At 36.6% G+C, this 24492-nt stretch overlaps 1 protein-coding gene across 2 annotated transcripts in view; it reads right to left on the bottom strand.

The window, feature by feature from the left end:
* prkcab (protein kinase C, alpha, b) overlaps positions 1-24492 on the bottom strand; it is a 205940-nt gene that overhangs the window by 41346 nt on the left and 140102 nt on the right. For both annotated transcript variants that reach the window (XM_016239745.1, XM_016239746.1), the window contains exons 4-5: positions 4815-4926; positions 2282-2410 (exon numbers count right to left, since the gene is read on the bottom strand). In XM_016239745.1, coding sequence (XP_016095231.1) covers positions 2282-2410; positions 4815-4926 — 241 coding nt within the window. The remainder of the gene's footprint in view (positions 1-2281; positions 2411-4814; positions 4927-24492) is intronic.

Raw genomic sequence — 24492 nt, 5'->3', positions numbered from 1 at the left:
TGCTAATTTACGCAGCTCTTGGAAGATTGCGTTTGTCTTTATGGAAATTAAATGGCTGTGTCTGTGTTTTTTTTATTTGCACACTGTCAGTAGATGAGCCGCAGGACTTTTCACTCCTATTGGTGCTTTTATGAGATTGCTGTCTCACACTAATTTGCCCTGTTTACTTGCTCTGACAAACAAACAAATTTACATTTTGTGATAAAAAAACAATTTTACATTTTGATACCGCAGCAAAAACTACTAGTTTAACAAAATATAAAGTTCAAACATTATTAAAGATAAGTATACAGTCAGTAATAAAATAAGAACAATAAACAAATTACTAGCAATAGCACAAATAAATACTATAGACCAAAGACAAATTAAATAAACAGTGCTTTAGGTCTATTAAGAGTATGTTCAAGAGCAGTATGCAGGTAAGAAATGCTACAGAAATTTAAAAAAAATAGCATTGCGTAGTCTTCACTGTATAAATTAAATGTCAACTATGAGTTATTAGAATATTAGTAGAATATCTGCTAACAATTTATTTTGATATACATTTTTCCTTTCTCTTTGGAGTGTTACAAGCTCTTGGTGCATAAAGAAGATCTGTAAAGTTGCAAAGACTAAAGTCTCAAATCCAAAGAGATATTCTTTATAAAAGTTAAGAGTCAACCACGCCTACCTAAAACGGCTCGTTCTAACACGCCCCCACATGTCTACGTCACGAAGGGGGAAGATTTGCATAACTCTGCCCAAATGTTCACGCAAAGAAAGAAGGCGTAACTTTTATTCTCGCTGTAGTATTGTTGCTGCCGCCATGTCGTGAAGGTGCTGTGTGTTTAGTTGTGAAAGCAAAACTACTTTGTTTGGTCTTCCAAAAGAGGACGATATCCGATTCGTCATGCCTGGAGCTGATCCGTGTTGGTCGCTGAGGGAATACATCAACTTCGCGCTGTGGATCGCCGGATCGGCTTTCACCGTGAATGAAGCAGAGTCCAGCCTGGGGTCGTCACTTGTGGTTGCCGCAAGCCCGCCAACCGCTCCTTTGTCGAATCCGCCGGCCGCGCCGTTCTCAAGCCCACCCGCCACCGCTCACTCTAGCCCTCCAGCCTCCGCTCACTCTAGCCGCCGACCACCACTCACTCTAGCCCTCCGGCCGCCGCTCACTCTAGTCCGCCGTGTGTTTCGTTGTGAAAGCGAAACTACTTTGTTTGGACTTCCAAAATAGGACACGACTAGAAATTAGTGGTTAAGTTGTATTCACAACACTGTTCCAGAACAGTGTTGTGAATACAACTTAACCACTGATTTCTAGTGGCGGGTGGGCGGATTCACAACACTGTTCCAGAACAGTTCAACCCAAATATTCATTTGTGTGCAGCACATTTTATGGAGGACTATTTCCTGGGAGAGTAGACTACAATGCCGGCTCTTCTGACTCACAGACTGTAAGTAAGTTCTCATATTTAAAGGATTTGCCACTGATGATTCAAACGTGAGTTTTGAGCAGTGTAGAGTAGCGCTTGTTTGTAATTTCTCCGATCACAAATGCAGACATGGTTTTATGTTTACGTGGCGCGATGCAACGCAACGCGTAAAAAGACAGTATAAATCATTATAATCCGTAATTATGTCCCCACTGGATGCAACAAATGCCTCGTTTATAATGGGTTTTAATGTTTTTGAATCGTCACTCCGGCCGGACAGGGCCTCACAGCATGGTAAGGGGGGTAACATTTCCGTCACCCGCTTGTGGTATTCGGCCAATCACAACGCACTGGATAGCTGGCCAATCAGAGCACACCTCACTTTTCAGACCGATGAGCTTTGTAAAAATCGACGCCTTTCAGAAAGGCGGGGCATAGAGGAGAAACAATAATGTACAGTATGTGGAAAATAATGTGTTTTTTACACCAAATACACAAAATAATGTTCTTTTTAGCCACATCATATGACCCCTTTAACATTAAGGACACAGACAACAGCAGGTATATTAGGCTGCTGTCACTTTAAGACCTAATTCACATATCCAATAAATTGGCATATATCTGATTTTCTCCAAACTGTTTACATTCTTGAGCCATAACTGACTGTGTGCCAAGATTGGGATTTTTACATTATTTTGTGTGTATTTGTCTGGGTCAAGTGTGCTAAGTACTATTCAATTTAGTACTCACGTGATTTCTGAGAGATGGCTTTAGCTTTGTTTATTTGGTAAGCAGTAATGTGACTAAATACAATCTTTCAGGCAGATACAAGACAATGATATTCCCAGTGCATGCCGGATGCTGACCTGTGACGTGAAGTCTGTCTCCGCTGACCTCGATCTTGAGGAAGAGTCTTCCTCTGCGTTCAGTGTGGTCGGTCCCGCACAGACTTGGCACATTCATCACACACTGCTTGTGAACGTTCATGTCACAGGCTGAGAATAAGAGAGAGAAACATCTGTAAACACTACAGGATTAGACATAATAAAGTCAACATGAAATGACATTCACAACCCAGATTCCTTCCACAGTGTTTTCAACAGAACAGGGCAGTCAATAGGGCTTGACTGAATATATTGGGAATTGATTAAATTGTAATAAGTTGTCTATATCCACAACAGTCAATTTGACATAATGGCTCCTTTATTCTGCTTGCTAATTTTCCTACCCAGGCTTACTGGAAATACGTGGTTCTACTTACATTTCTGCTCAAAACTCAAAAAATTGACCTATATGTATGAATCACTGCAGTTTTTAGTTGAAATTAACAAAACTTTGACAACTTTTATATCTTTTCACACAAAGTATGATTTACAGGGCCAGAGTTCGATTAAGATAGCCTAATTCTCCCACAATATTATGTTATGACTTTAAAAAATGCTGGGAGATTTAAAAAACGGATACTTTTGAACATTTGCGTCATATTTACAGCTTCATATGTAAGAGTATGTACTAACGCAGTAGGTTTGCTCGGCAGCTCTCGTGATACGGTGTTGCACTTGAGGTAAAGAGCTCTTGTACGAATCTCATGAACCTACGGTTCAACAAAACAGCTCAAACCAGCATATAAGGAAGTTTAAATATCAGGATTGCATATGTGTTTTTATATCACTTTTGCTTTCGTTAACACTATCGGGTAGGTTTAGGGTTGGGTTTGGTGTAGTGGGTATGTTTTTTTCCAACATGATAGAGCATTAACCCTTTAGCGACACTCCCTGCACATTTAAATTCTGAACCACTGCAATACGTGCCTGAACCAACATAGCCACGGTCATGCATTGAACGCACATTTTAGCGCCACTCACTGGGCATTTAACTTTGAAACTGCCACTAAACATGCAGTAAGGAATGTAATATCGGTTTTGCAGAAACGTTGCCACAAGCACGTATTTTCAATGAGCCTGGGTTTTAATTTTCTCTTTGTGGTTTTAATAAAATAAGTGTAGAAGCCATACATAGGCCACAAGCCAGAACCATTTTAGATGTAAAACTGACTGCCACAAAAATATGATTTTTCAAGGAAATATTTGTAAGAATGTATGCAAATATGCATCATTTTGTCTAATCCACATAAACTTTTTATTGGTATGAACAAAGCTCCTGCACATTATGAAAACCTTTTATCCTTTGAATAGCATGAGCTGATGAATCTTTACATAAGACATGGAATTTGTATTTTGAAGGTGAACATGATAAATTTCAAGTTAAAGTGCCCCTATTATGGGTAATGAAAGGTTCATATTTTGGTGTTGGGAGTCCCCAACAAGAGGTTGACATGCATGCAAGGTCAAAAAACACTTTCATTGTCTTATAATATGCATTTATTTTTACCTTACTTGCTCAACGACTCCCAAACGCTTCGCTCAACAATTCATTTTTCCAAACCCTTCCTTTGCGTGACGCTAATCTGCAGTGATTGGTCCGATTGCATTTCATCATGAGCCTGTAATGTCTGATAAAGCAACATTTGTGAGCGCAGTGCTGCTTTGTGTACAGCATTACCGCCGGGAAACCACTATTTTTACCGCTCCAAAAGCAGCACCTAGTGGCAAAGAATGAATTTGCATTTTCATTCAGACCAACGCGAAAAGACCAACAAGTGGGCGGGCAATATGCTAATGGGATTCGTTTTAAAAACGACTCGTTTCAGTGATTCAGAGTCAACTCTTTATTTTGAGACAATAACTTTATACATGGTGCACTTTCAGATTAAAAAAATTGCAGGATGTTTTCATTCACTTAGAGCTGTGGGAGTCCCCCACAGTGCATGAAAGGTAATTTTCAAAAATCCATAAAAGGGGCACTTTAACAACAAGCAAACCTTTTTCGTTGGAGTGTTTTTATTTGGAAAGGTGTATTCGTATGGCTTTTGCTATTGGACAGCAGCACCAGGCCTGCGGCAGAGAAAGTATGCGTGTACCATGCTGAGGCTGAAGTTGATATGTGGAAACAAAAAATCGCTGTGGTGTGTTGTCTCAGAGAAGTGAGGATGAGCAGATTGTATAAATGTAATTACAAACATGCTGCTGTTCCCACATAAATTACTTCAATCTGTCTCGTTAAAATCTGTGATAACATTCCCATTAGAGGCAGAGCGCTCGAGAGAAACAGGAATGTTCTGGTTCAAATTAAGTACATTTGACCTCATAATGGACGAGAAAAGCAGAAACAGATTAATTTTGTAGGCCAAAGGCAGGAGCTGCCCTTTTATACTGATCTATGGCCAGTTCCTTTTTATTTTGTTACAGGTTTCATCAAGATTTGGTTAAGAGAAGATGGTGTTGCGAGAGTGTAAAAGGGCGACTTCCACCCTGGGCATGATGAGAGGTTCTCACTCACTGTCGCATTTCATCCCCTGGTGGATGAGGCCGTACAGCAGCGATCCGCAGTGGTCGCAGAAGGTGGGACTGCCGTAGCTGTGGATCTTGAACTTGTGCTTGCTTCTGGGATCCTGCAGAAAAGTGGAAAAGAGAGGAATCATTAACAGCTGGACTAATGCAAGAGTTTATGGACAGTCTGATGCAACCCATGCGTTACAGGGATGATGATGATGATGATTTTTGTAGGTCAAAATCCAGAAACAAGAAAGCAATTTTGCACTTCCGTTTCCATCGTCCTGAAGTCAATAGGTTTTTTTTAATAGGCTTTTGATAAAATACCTGAAAAAGCTCTGTGGTTAACACAAGCTTAAGCTATTGTCCCGTTTTATTCTACAGCATAAAATATCAGCATTCTGATTTTTTTAAAAGGTTTTACTTGTCTTGAAACTAACAATTGCTAACAAATGGACAACAGAGGTTCTTTAGGATATTAAGCATATCACACTGAACAGCAAAACTCATCTACTCAATATTCCACTTTCACAGTTTATAATCACACTCTTGCACACACACACACACACACACAATCAAATGACTAGCAGAAATGGCTGCCGAACAAAGTGCAAATAACTTTTACTGAAATTTGTATTATATTTGCTGAATTATTACGATCATACGCCTTCAGTGTAAAATTAAATGGAAAAAAGGTCAAACGACAAAAAAAAAAGTAAAATTAAGTTTTTTTCAACTGCTTACACACATTTTCCAAAACTTTGCCTCTTTTTTTTTTTCAAAACTTTACACACAAATCCAAGAATTGCGCACACAAAATGCAAAATGCCTCACATCTCTTGCTAAATGAAGCACAGCATTCAAAATATCACAAACACATCTCAAAAGCAAACATTTGCAAACGCCTTTGCCATACTATTAATTCCTGTTTGATTTTTGTGTTACATAGAGAATTGTGTGTTGTGTTTTGCAAAATTGAAAACTGAGTCAATTAACGTATGGCTTTGCAGATTTGGTGTGTGGTTCTGGTGTGTCAGATTTCAGAAAAAGTGTGACAAGTAAAGATTTTGCATGTAAGCAGTTGAAAAAAACTGTAAACAATGTGCAAAAATGTGTACAGAAAATTTCATTAAACATTTTACAGAAAAACACTGTTATTTTACAGTTTTTTCCTGTATTATTTCATTGTAAAATGTAAACATTTCTGAGGAAGAAACTAATTAGGTTATGACATATGAAAGATATTCTGAGTTTTAATCAAGATACTTTGAAGCAAGTTTATCTTTTTCATCATATGAACAAAAAACTCCGGGGGGACATTTTACAGATTTTATAGTGAAAATCAAAAGTCTGACTACATGAAACTAGTTTTTGATTGTGTATACAGAGTAGAGAGTTTTATATTTCCTGCATAAAGTGAAACTGCTGCTTGTTGGTACTAAACTAAACACTGCTAAGGTGTTGTGGGTGGTTGTTTTTCCAATCATTTTATCATGTGCTAGGTTAAAATCCTAAGTATGAGCAATAGTAACAGTGATGCTTGACTTAGCAAACAGCACTGATATTCAAAATCTTCCATGTGCCTCATTGAAATTGGGAGGAGAAATCCAAGGTGACCGTCAACTGCGAACTAAAAAAAACTAAAGCAGTTACCTAACAGAGGCTGACCGCGACAGGTCAAACGCTTTGCTGCGGTTTCTGTCCAGAAGCAGGAAGTTAATCATAAGTCTGCGGGGTTATTTCGCTGGGCCATGCAAATAGGGCAACCAATTAATCTGTCTCTGAGCGGTCTGAAATTAATGAGAATGTGAATGTAGTTGAGGGGGTCTCGAGTTTTCCCATAACTGAACCATTAATCTGACATTAATAAAGAGCTGTCAGACTCTGGTTTAACTGCACATCAGAACTGCAAGGGAATGCTGAGTCAAGTATCACTGTTAGGAAGAGTTTCTATTTCTGTAACAGGAACTAGATCATCCCACAGCCAATACAGCAAATAAATGTTAGCTACATCACAGCAAAAAATGATTTTCTTACTTAATATTTTTGTCTTGTTTTCCATTACAAATATCTAAACATTCTTGAAACAAGATACATTTGAGTAGAAAAAAGACTTCAGATATTAAAGATGTAAAAAGACATGAAATATTAAAGATATATCAATTTTGTGCTAGTTTTTGCTTAAAACAAGAAACATTGCAGATATTTTTTCCCTTGTTTTAAGAAAAAACTAACCATTTTTAACACAAAAGACTTAATATCTTCAGTCATTTTGCTTCTCAAGTAAATATATCTAGATATATCTAGATTCAAGAATGTTTAGATATCTGTAATGGAAAACAAGACAATAATACCAAGATTTTTTTTTTCCCAGTGTAGCTGGACAAATGCAAAATTAAATGCATAAAATGCGTTCCTCGCCAGCATTTTTAAAAAGGTTGCCAGACAGTTTTTCACAAAAATTTCATGGTTATTTTGTTGTATGAATATCTGAACAGGCAATATTTCAGAAACAGAAAAAGCAACATTTTGAACAAAAATCTGATAAAATCATGATTTTGTCAAAGACTATATCAGAATCTTAGTCAGAACAGTGTTCAAAACAAGCTTACTCAGTCCTATACCACTTCCTGTGTCGACTCTTTCTGGGCTTACATATGCTATTGTTTTTTTTTTGTTGCTTCTTCTTTGCCTGTGTTTTGTCCTGGAGATTGTGCATTCTTTTAGAAGATGTGTAATAGCGCCCCCTACCGTATAACAGTAGAAACATGGAAATTTCCATCAATAGTGAGGAAAGAGTCAAGGGTTGACACTTGAAACCTTAGGCTTCACAAATTAGCCATGGTAGGTACACTCAGCTGAACTAAAAAAAAAATGGAAAAAAAGTATTCTTCAAAAAAAAAAAAGAAAGGAGGGGAGACCATTCTGATTAGCTGCCTTTGAGTCAGACTGCACAGTTTTATATCAATCCACCAAGAAACAAAGTCGTGTTTACAAGTTCCCAGGTTGCTAATGAGCATTTGTGATGAAGAACTACAAAGTTCACAAGGTTTATGGCACTGAATATTTGAAATAAATTTCACGGTTTTCTTTGAGGTATTAATTAGCCTCGAGATGATCTGGATATCCTTGAGTCCAACAGTATTCGACTTTGTTTTCAGAGTTCTGTCTGTGAAGTTGAATTATTATCCATTATTATACAGAATGCTGTGCTATTATTCAAAATAGTTGCCATGTACTTTGCTGCACATCTGTTATTTCTGGTATTTATGAATTTATATCGGAATTATCTGCCCCTCAACATCGCATAAAAAAATAAAAGATGATCACTGAATGTCAGATCTTCTGTTCTTCTTTGACAGTTCCTTCAGTGATCACTGCTGAGCTGGTTTGTGTCAGATAGTTTGTTGGCTATACTATTTATTTACTGTGTCATTTTACATGCAAGTCATTCTACCCATATTACATACATATACACAGCGGGTAAAATAATTATAGAACACGTCACCATTTTTCCCAGTAAATATGTTTCTAAAAGTGCTGTTGACTTGAAATGTATCCATACATACAAATAAAACAAAACAAACAAGTTCAGAAATTAAGTTATGTGTAATAACAGCACCTTTAGAAATATATTTACTATAATATAAATGGTGACGTGTTCAATACTTATTTTACCCGCTGTATACTTTTACAAAAAAACATTTCGCTCAAACCAAATGTAGTAACCAGTAGACAGCCTGGGATTTCAGACTAACTTCTTCCTGTCTAAATCCTGGCCAGGATGACCTGCAAAGTGCAGAAGACTTCAAGTCAACAGTCAAAAGCTTGGCTATGCAAGACTAGGCTTTACCTACACTTGTAAATATGTATAACTAGAACTAGAAATGCAGTGTAATAATTGCTATTCCAGGTACTGCGGTCTCTAAAGAGCAGAAAATGAGTAGCTGTGTTCAGATCCACCTCGTGTAGTGTGCTATTTCCTCCAGACAGCTTTTGTCACCCTGTCTAAGTACTAATTGAAAAGGCCAGAGTGCAAGCAAAGCAAAGCAGATGCAGTCTGTGCGCCGGCCTCCTGGCCAATGGAGGAGCGTGTGATGAAAACAAACAGTGGACAAACCCCAAGAACCCTGTGATTGGCACAGAACGAGTCACTGAAGCGCTCTAATTAGTACCTTGGCATCTTAAATAGCATTTGGGCTATTTTTTCCCCATTGCTGGCTAGTCTCAAGCTGCTGCAACAGAATTATGGCACAGTATTAGCTTTCGATGGCTGCCTCCCAATTTCCATACTTCTACTATGCACTAAACATATTTACTTTGCTGGTGATGGGAAAGGACATAACTCTGAGCAGATGGCGAGACAGTAAACCGGTACTGGGACACACTACTATGATAGCACCTCTTTGTTATGTACTGCTTGTGCAAATGTTAGCATCTACCTATTACTTTAAAATTTCGGTAACACTTTAGTTTGGGGACCATTTTTACTAATAGCTAGTTGCTTATTAGCATGCATATTACTAGAATATTGGCTGTTCATAAGTACTTATAAAGCACATATTAATGTCTTATACTACATGACCATATTTTAAACCCTTTAATCCTACTACACTTAACAACTACCTTACTAACTATTAATAAGTAGCAAAATAGGAGTTTATTGAGGCAAAAGTCAAGTGGTTAATAGATAGAATTGGTCTCTAAACCAAAGTGTGACCACAATTTCATTTTTTAGGTTTGTACATTTCAAGAAGTCAACATGTATAACAGCATTCAGAATGTCAGCTGAAAAGAGAAGTTGTTTAAAGTGCCCCTATTATGGGTAATGAAATGTTCATATTTTGGTTTTGGGAGTCCCCAACAACAGGTTGTCATGCATGCAAGGTCAAAAACACTTTCATTGTCTTATAATATGCATTTATTTTTACCTTACTTGCTCAAGGACTCCCAAACGATTCGCTCAACGATTCATTTTTCCAAACCCCTCCTTTGCGTGACACTAATCTGCGGTGATTGGTCCGATTGGTCTTATTTTCTTTTCATCATGAGCCTGTAATGCCTGATAAAGCAGCGTTTGTAAGCGCAGTGCTGCTTTGTGTACAGTGTTACCGGGGAAACCACTATTTTTACCGCTCCAAAAGCGGCACCTAGTGGCAAAGAGTGAATTTGCATTTTCATTCAGACCAACGTGAAAAGACCAACAAGTGGGCGGGCAATATGCTAATGTTTCATGTTAACCTCAACATGAAACGGCTAGGGATTCGTTTTAAAAACGACTCGTTTCAATGATTCAGAGTCGACTCTTTCTTTTGAGAGACAATAACTTTATACACGGTGCACTTTCAGATTTAAAACTTTGCAGGATGTTTTCATTCACTTAGAGCTGTGTTACACACTGCATGAAAGATAATTTTCAAAAATCCATAATAGGGGCACTTTAAAAAAAAAATGTTTTCCCCTTTTACAATAAAGTGCATGAATCTGCTGCGGCAGCCTCAGCTTCACATTTTTTGCATCTTTGTATAATTGAAAAAGTGCAGTTCAAGGTTTGGAACAGAGCCAATGTCCCCATGTCAGACTCAATGAAATCAAAATAAAGTTTTGTTAGTTGTATCTACTAACTTTAAAATCATCCATATGTTAATGTACTTCTAAGCATTAAAATATGAATTTAAAATCTACAGCATCTTAGACGTAGTAGCTATGAAATAGAAATTGTCTTTCCTTCATTACTGTGATATATATATGGAAGCCCGTTTCCGCCACTGAATAAAACATAAAACAAGGTAATTGCGACTTTTCTTCTCAGAATTGCGAGTCCTTATCTTGCAATTCTGACTTTATAACACACAATCGAGAGTTATAAAGTCAGAATTGCGAGATATAAACTCGCAATTGCGAGTTATAAAGTCAAAATTGCGAGATATAAACTTGCAATTCTAACTTCCTTTTTTTCTCACAATTGCGAGTTCATATCTCGCAACTATGACTTTTTTTTCTCAGAATTGTGTGTTATAAACACAAAGAGAGTTATATATATATATATATATATATATATATATATATATATATATATATATGTGTGAAACACCTTCTTTAATGAGAAAAAAAATGAAGGACTTGATTTCATCTACCAGGAATTAATTGGATCGTTGTTTTTTGCTAATGTAATTGCTGCAATCTCATGTGAGGGACCAACCCGATCTCATGGGATAACTATTTCACTGGTGGCAATTTTGTATGAATACATACAAAAACTTTGTTTTTAACTCCAACCCTAAACACAACTGTTACTGGGCTGTAAACAGAACGTACAAAAATGTATAAATGAGACGTATGTATTGATCAAATTAGCCACCAATACAATAAAATGTAAAATAGTTACGAATTACCAGAAGATTGTATTGGCGTAACAGGTAGCTGTATTATTGCTAATCATTAGCAGTTAATATGTCAAATTTTTGGTTTCAATCTTAATTAAATACATCAACACATCAAGGAAAACTGCACCCCTGAACTCACTTCACACGAACAGTGAAATAAGAAATTAATAAATCATTTTATAAGGAGCTTTAAACTGCATTCAAAATAAAGCAATTGCCAGTTGTTTTTTTAATGCATCCAGTCAATTGAGTTAAAAATGTCATTGGACAGTTCGTCATGCGGGAGCAATGGTAAACTTTTGAACTCCATATCTTCGAGGTTATTAGAGGCCTGCACCTCTCTTTCATCTCTGCGGTCTGTTCCTCTCATGTTTATCCTAATTTTCCCTACATTCAGCCATCCTGCGTGTTCTGTCTCTGTTCATGCCATTTGTGATATAATTAGCTTTACTGCTGTCTAATGAATCAGTCACGGATGAAAATAAAAGCTCATCTTCTGCCTCTGTCTTTTTCCTCCTGGGATGAACTGAGGATTGAAGGACGGGTCAGTATATGTGTGTGTGTGTTTTCACTGCAGGTACCTGTGTGTGTGCACGTAGCCAACGGTGCATATGACCTTTAATTCCTGGGCAGCGCAGTTCCACACTTCCACCCTTGCCATTTTTTCCATGGCCGGTGTCCACAGCTCAGTGTGAAAGCCAAAGACACAGGACAGGACAAAAGACAGATCGCTACCTCCATCAAAGAGGAAAGTCAAAGCTGTAACAGGAACCCAGCAGATGGACTTTTCAAGGAATATTCAAGACTATTTCCTTATGAGCAGAGGCCCATTATGAGTATCAGAGAGCCGTGAACCTGTGATTATGGCTATGTTTAGACTGCAGGCAAATCTAATTTATTTTTTCAGGCAGACTGTCCGCACTATTAATTGCAAGTGATCAAATCAGGTTTGTGTGTCCAGACATAACCAACTTATCTGCATGGGTTGCTTTGGTTGAGACGCAGGCGTACCCACGTATGTGACGTCGCTTTCAGAACGGATGCAACAAAATGGACGTGCATCATTTTGATCCCCAAAAAAGCGTCCTGTCGAATCACGGTGCAGACCTCCTCTGTCGCACAAAAAAACAAACAAACAAAAAAAAACCTAAGGGACAGAGGAGACTGGTATATATATACATTTACATTACATTTAGTCATTTAGCAGACGTTTTATCCAAAGCGACTTACAAATGAGGACAATAAAAGCAGTCAAAACTAACGAAAGAGCAACAATATACTGTATAAGTGCAAATTACAAGTCTCGGTTAGCCTAACGATATATATATATATATATTGTCATGTTCCATGCTGTAGTCATTGGCATTTTAATACTGTATGAATAATTCTGCCATTTCCGTCACCGGTTTTGACATTATCGTCGTGTCGCATTAAGAGTAATGCAAAAGACAATTTTACATCTGAGTTGAGCAACCAGAGCGTCCAGACTGAGATGCATCTGTAAAAATCCGATGTAGTTTGAATCAGATTTGAAAAAATCAGATTTCATGTTTTTTATTGTTTTTTTTTGCTGTCCAGGCTTATATACGCGATATGCAATACATGCGATATGCATCATCTCTGATAGCATTGCTCACTCACTTTGCAAAAAAAAACAAAAAACAGATAAAAACAGGTCGTAAGAGTGCATACATCTATTAAAAAAAATATTGATATTATTGAACAACAGTTATTCAACAACAAGTGGCAAATATCACCTCTTATTGGAAAAGGTGGGTAACACTTTATTTTAAGGTCCCATTATTGTAGTTAACAAACCATTAACTACGACTTTTGTCTCAATAAACTGCTAATTTGCTGCTTATTAATAGTTAGTAAGGTTGTTGTTAAGTTTAGGTATTAGGTAGTATTAGGGATGCAGAATATGGTCATGCAGAATATGTGCTTTATAAATACTAATAAACAGCCAATATGTTAATAATAGGCATGCTAATAAGCAACTAGTTAATAGTGAGAATTGCTCCCTATTCTAAAGTGTTACCAAAAGGTGTGTTCTGTCCACAACAGACCTGAACCAGTCAAGGTTCCAGCTCAAAAAACATTTTTTTGTCAATATTGTACACACCCATTGTGGCACAGTGTGCCACCACTTTACACTTTTTGCTGCATTTGCTCTGTAACAATGACTCTAGAAAAATAAAGTCTGAGAAGCTGACTAGAGCCTAAAAACTGCAGACCACACCAGCCGAGAACAGCAAATCGCATTGCTTTTAAACTCTTTTTACCCAAGAGATCTATGAATGACAGGCTATCCCAATTTTGCAGGAATCTGCAGAGATTTCTAGGAGTTTTGTGGGCACACTTTCTGTGTGAGACATTTATACACAACCTGTGCCTTTCACACACAAAACAACCAAAGCTAGATCAGTTATCTCATCCAGTTTGGCTGCTCTGAAAAGACACAGAGGAGAACATACGGTGTCCTTCAATCAGACTGAAGTAACAGACTTGTTGGCACTGGGCTGATATGTTTTTTAAAAATGCTGGCACTTACATCAGGGGAAGATTTAGTCTCTAGTGTAAAAGAGTATTGGCAGTCTGTCCAGAAATAATCCTTTACTTCAAAGGCAAAAATGATTTGAATTAAAATTGAACATTTTTGATTTTAACTTTCAGAAAAAGAACAAAAATAACAATAACATCTTAACCAGTATATCCATGATGTATGACCAGTCAAAACTAGCATGAAAGTGTCCCTAATGTACCTCATACTGGAAGCCAGCATTAGTTAGAATTGAATGTCATTTAAGCATCTTATTTGCTTCAGCATGGCTCTCCTGACTACAGCTTGATTTTTTGTGTTGTATTATTGATACTTTTAGTGTTCTGATCTGAGTGTTCACACTCACTGGGTCTCTTGAACTGGTTTAACTGTATCATTTAATTATCCTCATGTTAAAGTTATTATTTCCAGTTGTTTTTATTTTTGTTTTAATGTTCTGCTCAATGCAGGAGGAACAGGAAAACATTTGCCAGTGGGGTAAGAAAAATAAACTTCAGAGCACTATGTTGCTTGTCAAGTAAATGTATTTTTGTGTTGACTGGAAAACTGGACATTTTTATGCTAAAGAATCATAATTCTCTCCCAATTAAGCAATACAGTTTAAGTAGCTGTGCTATATTTTCAATATATATCTTATATTTATATTTATATTTATTATATATCTTATATTTTCAAAACAGAGCTGGTACATACTGTATATGAGCATTAAAGTGTCCCTATTATGGGTAATGAAGTGTTCGTATTTTGGTTTTGGGAGTCCCCAACAACAGGTTGTCATGGATGCAAGGTCGAAAACACTTTAATTGTCTTATAATATGCATTCATTTTTACCTTACTTGCTCAACGACTCCTAAATGATTCGCTCAACGATTAATTTTTCCAAACCCCTCCTTTGCGTGACACTAATCTGCGGTGATTGGTCCGATTGGTCTCATTATAATTTCATCATGAGTCTGTAATGCCTGATAAAGCAGCGTTTGTAAGCGCAGTGCTGCTTCGTGTACAGCGTTACCGGGGAAACTGCTATTTTTACCGCTCCAAAAGCGGCACCTAGTGGCAAAGAGTGAATTTGCATTTTCATTCAGACCAACAAGTGGGTGGGCAATATGCTAATGTTTCATGTTGACGTCAACATGAAACGGCTTGGGATTCATTTTAAAAACGACTCGTTTCAATGATTCAGAGTCGACTCTTTCTTTTTCTTTTGTTTTCATTCACTTAGAGCTGTTACACACTGCATGAAAGGTAATTTTCCAAAATCCGTAATAGGGGCACTTTAACATGTGCTGTACCATAGAGAAACACCCTGCTACTGCAATTACAGATGTGAAAACACATCACTCACTCATGATCATCACTTCATGTCAATAATTAGCTGACTCATTAACTGCGAATGAGTGGAAGAACCTGTTTTTCCGTCTGTATCATTTGATGTGCATTTCAAGCACAGCTTGATTCATTAACGTACAGTTAACAGTAAGCAGCTACTGAATTACAGCTGGTTATAACATCCTTAGCTGTTTTATTTGTCAGACACAGCACTAATTGATCTAGGAAACCTTTAGGGATTCCTGTTACAAAAATAATAATGTGTGTTTATTAGATGCGTCTGTTTTATCTGGTTAAAGAGGCATGAATTTAATGAGGTTGAAATGTGCTTCTCTAATGGTGTGTGATATTATTTGAGGATGTATTGCTGCCTGCGGTGCGAGGTGACTGTGATGCGGATTATTCCAGACTCGTCTTTTGTTTCACTGTCTCTCTGAATTCAAATGCTGATTGTGTATCTTATGATAATTCACATGTATACAGCCATACCTTTGTCCACATTATTATTATGAGATGTTTTGTTGATTATTATTTATGTTTTGTTGCATAAATCACGCAGACATGCACAGATTTGTTCTGAAATGATTGAAATCGCGAAATGGCCTTAAACAATTAGTAAATAAACTGCAGAACGTTATGTTTTCTAATACACACACGCATTGCATGTATTCTGACAGCGCTGCACGAACTCGCAGCAGATCCGCTTGTTAACCAGGATTCAAAGTCCAAAGCGCCAGGAAAATCTGCGCTGATACAGTCGGCAGTTGCTCAGTCACATTTTTATGAATTTTTACAAGGCATGTGTCAATGCGATACGTACGACGTATTCGTAATGAGACTCATTTATAAATCTAAAAAAATAAGCATTGAGGTCTTCCTGCGCGTTTCCACCAAAATAAAAGTTGCGAAAAAGCAAGAACTCTTATCAACATTCATAAATGTTAGTATTGTAATTTTACTGTTGTTCTGTAAAATAAAATAAATAGTAAGACAATAATAATGATAATAATCATTACAACAGCTCTGTTTTAATACATTTATTATAACATTCACACATAGTGTTCAAATTAGGATCTGTAATATTTTCTAATGTTTTAAAATAAGTCTCTTCTCAGCAAGGCTGCTTTTAATTGTACAGTAAAAAAAAATACATGCCTGATTCAAGAAGCGGATCTGATGGCCAAAAATTATTATTTTACTAACTTATTAATTTTCAGTTAAATTGTGCTTTGTTGGTATAGTGTCTGCTAGAAAGTTAAAAATGTTCAGTGTTAAATATTTTTAAATTGTTGTTTTTCAATAGATTTTTTTTCTTTGAAAAGCAAGACAAAAGAGTAAAAAGCACATTTTGGCTTTTTAATTAATGCAATGGTGAAACAAAAATTGGCAAAATACATGGGGAAAAAAACTCGAAAAACCGTATTCCGGTATTCTGTATTCGGCCCAGTGTTTAATTTTGTTCGGTTTTGGCCAATTATTTTCATTTCGGTGCTTCCCTAGTTTAAATGTACAGTACATGTGCATCACAATGTATTCCATACATAATTGTGAATATTGGAGTATGTTTTACCAGAAAATACGATTTCAGTTTCATATTTAATTAAATGCTACTTGTTGTTTCTTTGTAATTATTTATGAAATTATTTTCAATTTTATTCTATTCTATTATTTAGAAATTTGTTCCAAAACCTTTCTTCCTGATATATAAGTGCATCAAGTAACATTGTAATAAAATGATATCAAACAGAGAACTGCCTAACTACCTTTAACTGCTCTGGCTTCTACCATTCAGACATCGCAACAGTCTAGCGAGACAAGCTTTCATAAAATTCATTCTAAAACTTGTAATTACACATTTTACAAAGACGTGAATGGTTTTTACAGAATAAAAACTGTGACAGCAATCCTGTAAAGTTGAGCAACTCAGAACGGCACCCCGCTGCTCTTTATCTAAAAATATGCCAGGAAAGCTTTCTTTTCATGCTTCTCAACTTGTTTTAGAGATCTTTGTGAGGCATATTAATTCTGTCTGTACAGCACTCTAAATCAACCATATATTGCATGTTTATTAACCAAAGCCTCAATATAATTTCATCAGCCGCTAGTCGAAGTTCAAATATTGTCTTCTTTGCTGCTGTGATGCCAAAAATAAAGGATTTTTTTTTTGATCAACATAAAATTCAGAGAAGCATCATCATTCAATATAGAAAGAAATCTGTCATTTTAATTCCATTAAGTGATTCCATTGATATATAAATGTACACTACCACTCATGCTGCAATATTAGAATGATACAATTCTGAAATCTTTGAAATTCTGTCTGTGATCATATTGACTATTGCTTCTTTTGTAAATGCATGTAAAAAGCATTTTGGAAGAGAGTTGCAATGCAAATTTACACAAGATAAAAGATTAGTTGCATCAGATATGGTTAACACTTTAGTATAGGGACCAATTCTAACTATTAACTAGTTGCTTATTAGCATGCCTATTATTAACATATTGGCTGTTTATTAATACTTAAAGCACATATTCTGCATGACCATATTTCTACCTCCCTAATCCTACCCAAATACCTAAACTTAACACCTATGTTAATAGTGGATAATAAACATTGGACCTTAAAATAAAGTGTGACTATATATATGTATAAATATACGTACATATACATGTGTGTGTTAACCTGATCGCCAAAAATCAGTTAATATTACGTTTTCTGACATTAAAAACGAGACAGCTTCCATATTCTTGTATTAATACGAATTCTGTGTCATGCATATCCATGCATAATTACTGTGTGTCAACAAAACACAAGCAGTTGTGAAAAATTAAGTGTTTATTATTTGTAATCCAGATATAAGTTTAATGATATGCATGTAACGGATGTAAACAAGATTCCTCAGGCTGTTATTAAATCCAGATGTAAGTGAGAAGTGTACGTTTCCAGTGAATATCCATCCAAAAATGACACTCGATTAAACATTACAAACATTCTCATTGTGTTTGGAGGCTGGTCTAATGTAATGCAGAAAGCAGATAGGATGATAATGTGATGGCTGTGTTTCCTGTGTGAGATGAGCACACGTGAAGCCTGGAGCTCCGTTCTGAAGACCAGTGGCTGATGCTTATCTCTCACAGACACAATCATCTGAGCTGTTATCCCCATGCCACCCCGAGGTTAACATTTGCATATGATTTCATTGCTAAACCAATAGACGCAAGATGTCGTGTGGGAAGTGCACGGCACAAAAAGAAGCCACATTACTGGGAATAAAAGAGGTCCAGATACATATAACGGATCAATGTAAATGCAGTGAATGATGTTTAAGACACATGATAACTGAGTGTGCAGAACATACATGCCATGGACAATGGATATGTTGCTATGGTGATGAGCTGAAGACCGCTTCACCGCTGCTGTATCACAGGATTCACTGTGATATTCTACAATAATCTTCTTATCATAGCTGTAAATGTCACACACTGAACCCAGATAGTAGTTCTACTGTATTTATCAGGTTCTCTTCCAGCTTTATTCTAAAGAAAACATGGTCTCACTGTATTTTAAGGTCCAATTCTTGCTATTAACAAACCATTAACTACGACTTTTGTCTCAATAAACTCCTAATTTACTGCTTATTAATAGTTAGTATGGTAGTTGTTAAGTTAAGGTATTGTGTAGGATTAGGGATGTAGAATATGGTCATGCAGAATATGATCTTCATAAGTACAAATAAACAGCCAATATGTTAATAATAGGCATGCTAATAGTGAGAATTGATCCCTGTACTAAAGTGTTACCAAAAACACAAATGCAATTTCTCCGGTTGCTAAGCTAAAGATGAGATAGCAGTAAGGAGCATAAAAACTATAGAGAACAGTCAAATATAAGGTAATAGTAATTCATTTCACTTCTGTGGCTCCCATTAAGGGTCGTCACATTGAAATTATCAGCACATTATTTTGCATAGGTTTTATGCTGGATGGCATTATGTAATGTTGACTTGTAATTTGGACATATAGAGAACTTTATATAGCAGCATATTATTGCTGACTACTTTTGGAACAGCCTTCACGTCAGGACTATGGTACTTAAAATGTTATCTAGGTAGGCAACTAATTAGGGATTGGAACGGAGATCTCTGATGTGCGCCTGGATATCCAACAAATCTTTTCTAGCCAATAGTAAGATGTGCCATGAAGATCTTTTTAAGAAAAAATATGTTCTGGAGAACAACTTAAGAATAAAATTACAGTAGTGTAATATACAATACTCAAAACTAACAAACTGTGTTAGAAATTCATCCATCAATTGATATTTTATAACCTCACAATAATTTTTTACAATGTGAGGTGTGAAATGACTTTTCCGATTCAAATGATGTCTCAAAATATCTGTCAGATACATTACATTACAAACTCAATAAACATAATCATTAATCTTTTCTAGCCAATAGTAAGATGTGCCATGAAGATCTTTTTAAGAAAAAATATGTTCTGGAGAACAACTTAAGAATAAAATTACAGTAGTGTAATATACAATACTCAAAACTAACAAACTGTGTTAGAAATTCATCCATCAATTGATATTTTATAACCTCACAATAATTTTTTACAATGTGAGGTGTGAAATGACTTTTCCGATTCAAATGATGTCTCAAAATATCTGTCAGATACATTATTGAGTTTCTGGGAAATCTATATTGCCTATTCATTCTGCTTAGGCCACATAGATTTCCCAGAAACTCAATAAACATAATCATTTCCCAGAAACTCAACGATCATGTTTTTATGACAACCTATAGTATTTCCATCTGGAACACAAACATCCAAAAAGCAAGCTCTGTTTCATTATTCAAGTAACATGTAGTTATAAGTATGACATGCTGCAGGTTCTGCAATCATGAAAGTACGGTGGCCGAGAGAGCTCAACGCGCTGCAAATGAAAAAAAACACCTGCAAATAGAAAAAAAACCCATCATCAATTTGACAACACACACGCTGCAAATGCTCACAACACAACCAAATAAAGAAACGCGCTGCAAATAGACACAGACCACATCGGAAATGTTTAAGGAAACCGCAAAGTGACAAACATGGCTGGGATATGCTTATCAATGTCTACTCTTTTGTTTATTTAACATCCTGATCATATTCATTAGCTATTTTTTTGAGTGGATATTATTAGCCCAAATAAGCTGACGAAATACACAATTACTGTAACTGTGAAAGGTTATATAAGATGGCTAACTTTTACAACGTACCTTACAAAAATTAACCCTAGCCTACTATTAAAATTAATTCATTAATAAATACATTTATTATATAAGAAAAATTCAAATTTTCCCATGTATTTACTACACTAACCATAGTTATAACCATGGTATTTGAACAACTGTGGTTATACAAATGGTAAAAAAAACAAACATGGCTGGGATATGCTTATCAATGTCTACTCTTTTGTTTATTTAACATCCTGATCATATTCATTAGCTATTTTTTTGAGTGGATATTATTAGCCCAAATAAGCTGACGAAATACACAATTACTGTAACTGTGAAAGGTTATATAAGATGGCTAACTTTTACAACGTACCTTACAAAAATTAACCCTAGCCTACTATTAAAATTAATTCATTAATAAATACATTATATAAGAAAAATTCAAATTTTCCCATGTATTTACTACACTAACCATAGTTTTAACCATGGTATTTGAACAACTGTGGTTATACAAATGGTAAAAAAAAACATGGTTAATTTTCGTTTTGTTGGGGTAATTTTGTTGTGGTCTGTGCTACTTGCGCGTTTCTGTATTTGGTTGTGTTGTGAGTATTTGCAGCACGTTTCTGTTTTTGCAGCGCGTTTCTGTTTTTGCTTGTGTTGTGAGCATTTGCAGCGTGTTTTTGTATTTGGTTGTGTTGCGAGTATTTGCAGCACATGTTCTGTCAAACTGATGAAGATGTTTTCTTAATTTGCTGGTGCTTTTTCAATTTGCATGTGTTTTCTGAAGTTGCAGTGCGTTGAGCACTCTCGGCCACCGTATCAAAGTATTTTGCAAACCTATAGAATGCTTTATACAATACCAATTATTTCAAATATAAGGGAAATCCAAATCCTGTTGTAAAGCAGCTCTAAAAAGACGATAGAGTCATTATTCAGTTTCAGTCAGTTCAGTGTTGACTCAGTTCAGATCAATAACTGTTTAGTTAATCAATTACAAACCAAGTTCAATTCAGCTCTACTGAAGACAGCAGCATTGTTATTCAGCTTGAATAAGTTCATTGTTTCTTTAATTCAGTTTAAAAACAGTGTTGATGTTGAAAAAATGTGCCCATTTTAAACAAAGCTATAAAGCAGCTCTACAGAGGACAACAGTGTCATCACCCAGCTCAATTCAGTTCAAGTTTTGTTCTCATTCGATAGTGTCAATGCAGACAAACCAATGATATCACTAAAAATGAAATGTCTTTTAAACTCCAACTAAGCAAGACAAAAGGTGAGAGCATCAAGAAATCTAAACTAATACAGAATCGAAAGAAATTGAGAAAACCTTGGGAGAAACCAGGCTCTGTCTTAGGACCAGTTCTCATCTGGTCAAATCAGGATACGTCAAAAGTTGTATTCTGTCCAGCAGGTTTAAACATGAATGTAGAGCTGCCATTTAGCCAGTAGTAGATGACTGGCTTACCAGTAGCCATAAGCACAACAAATATCCTTCTTGATAAAACTGTACTAACGCCCCAGCTGGTCCTGGCATTGACACCTTCATGATAAGATTGCAAGCTCAGTAAGATAAGATCGATCAACCAGGTAAAACTAACTAATAATAACAGCTGTGTTTTCAAAGAAAGTACCATGATTTTACAATGGACATGGTTCTATGATTATACTATGCATTTTGGTCGTATATCATGGTAATAACCAGTGACGGATCTACACCGGGGCTAGGGGGGGCTATAGCCCCGTCAGAATTTTGAATAGCCCCAGTTTAGCCCCCCGGTTTAGCCCTCATTTGCGCTAACCCACGGCAACAGACGTATCGTCATTCTGTAGGCTATATGCAATCCATTACATAGTCACTAAGGTTGTGATGTGGTGTTCGTTTTAATGTTTTATTTAAGTTTTAAGTATGCACAGTTCTGATTATGCATATAAATATGTATTGTGTTGTAAATGCTGAGCGCATGGGTGCTGTCCAGTTCTGAAGTCTTTCCTTTGTATTGGAAAAGGAAAAAGGAAAAAGGAAAAGGGGTAAGCGTGGAGGAGTTAAGCGCAGGTTGAAAGCGTATCACAGACATATCCCGCTCCCCAATATTATACTGAGTAACGTGCATTCCCTTCGACACAAGATGGATGAGTTGCAAGGGAATGTGGCCTTCCTTCACGAGTACAGAAACTCGCAAATGGTGGTGCTAACAGAAACGTGGTTGGATGACTCGGTCACTGACGAGTATCTACGGCTCAGTGGCCACTCTGGTCCTATACGGCTGGATAGAGATAAAGAGGCTACGGAGAAAAAGCATGGTGGTGGAGTTTGTGTGTATATTAAGGAGAGCTGGTGCAACAATGTGATTGTGCGGGACAAAATATGCTCTTCCGAAATTGAATTGCTTGTTCTCTCCGCTCGCCCTTTTTATCTACCACGTGAGTTTCCCCAACTTTACTTTCTTGTTGTGTATATTCATCCTCGCGCAAAATTGGACATAGCCTCAGATGTGCTGATGAAAACTTTGGACAAACTAGATGCCAAATCTCCAGACTCTCCTAAGTTTATTCTAGGTGATTTTAATCAGTGCTATTTGGACAATGTTTTAAAAGGATACCATCAGTATGTCTCATGTGCAATGCGTGCGGACAAGATTTTGGACAGGTGTTATGATCCGATTCAAGGTGCTTATAAGTCCGTTCCCCTGCCTCCGCTGGGGTCAGCCGATCATAACACAATTCTTCTGGCTTCTGCATACACGCCAGTTGTAAGGCATGTAGAAAGACAGAAAAAGACCTTTAAGAACTGGACTGACACAAGCATCAGAGAGCTGCAAAGTTGCTTTGAGCTTACGAACTGGGACTTGTTTTTAAGTGATAGTTTAGACTTGAATGATCAGGTTCTTGTAGTATCCAATTACATTCATTTTTGTGTTGAGTCGATTATACCTACTAAATGTCTTACTGTGTTTCCAAACAACAAACCGTGGGTCACCAAAGAGCTTAAAAATATTCGTAATATGAAGAAAAGAGTATTTTTATCAGGGTCCAATGAGGAGAAAAAAATGATCAATAAGGAGGTTAAAAGAACAATCAGACGTGCTAAACTAAACTACAAAAACAAAATAGAAAATAATTTTGCTCAAGGTGATATGAGGGCTGTCTGGCATGGGATTAAGAACATGGCGGATATTAGTATACCAAAGCAAGGAACTGTGGTAAATAAGGACATTGATGGTAATCTATTGGTCAATGACATGAATTTGTTTTTTACACGTTTTGAGAAGCATGATATAAGTGCTGCTCTTGATGATTTTAAGCAAAAACTGAGCCCTCTACCTCCTTGAATTTGCATCTTTTTAATGTAATGAAGCAGCTGAAAGCTACGCCTGTTAACAAAGCACCTGGTCCAGACGGCATCTGTGGGAGAACACTTAAACATTGTGCACAGCAGCTCAGTGTTGTGTTTCACTCACTGTTTCAGGGATCCCTGGATCAAGCTTTAGTTCCTTGCTTATGGAAAACGTCTAACATAATACCTATTCCTAAGCGAGAGAAGTCACATTCTTTTAACGATTTTCGGCCCATTGCATTAACTTCTTTAGCTATGAAAGCCTTAGAGAGGGAAGTTAAATCACAACTTATCACAGCTACGGGTCATAAGTTAGATTCCTTACCATACATCAACATTTAGAGAATAGAGGCACATTTGCTAGAATGCTGTTTGTTGATTTTTCCTCTGCGTTCAACACAATGAATCCTATTATTTTAGCGAAGAAACTTGTATGTGAATTTGATGTGAGTCACGACTTAGTTTTATGGATCCTAGATTTTTTGACATGTAGGCAGCAAAGAGTCATGTTGAATGTAGTGTTGTCGGATACGCTTGTTACATCAATTGGATCTCCTCGGGGGTGCGTACTGTCTTCAATTCTCTTTATACTCTATACAAATGAATGTCGTAGCAGTAAGGATAACTGTCATGTAGTTAAATATGCTGATGATACAGTTTTGCTATCTTTGTTAACGAGTGCAGAATGTGATGACAGTAATGATCACAACGAGTGCTTTGAGTGGTGCAGAGAAGCTGAACTACAACTGAATATTACTAAAACGAAAGAGATGGTAATTGATTTTAGAAAAAAACGCCTTCAAGGTGAAACGTCTAGGTTACTTGTGTAACCCTCGTTCCCTGAAGGA

The sequence above is a fragment of the Sinocyclocheilus grahami genome, unplaced genomic scaffold (genome assembly GCF_001515645.1).
Source record: "Sinocyclocheilus grahami isolate Dianchi unplaced genomic scaffold, SAMN03320097.WGS_v1.1 scaffold574.1, whole genome shotgun sequence".
NCBI lineage: Eukaryota > Metazoa > Chordata > Actinopteri > Cypriniformes > Cyprinidae > Sinocyclocheilus > Sinocyclocheilus grahami.
Note: the sequence above shows the minus strand (reverse complement) of the source record. Positions and strands in the feature narration are given on the sequence as shown.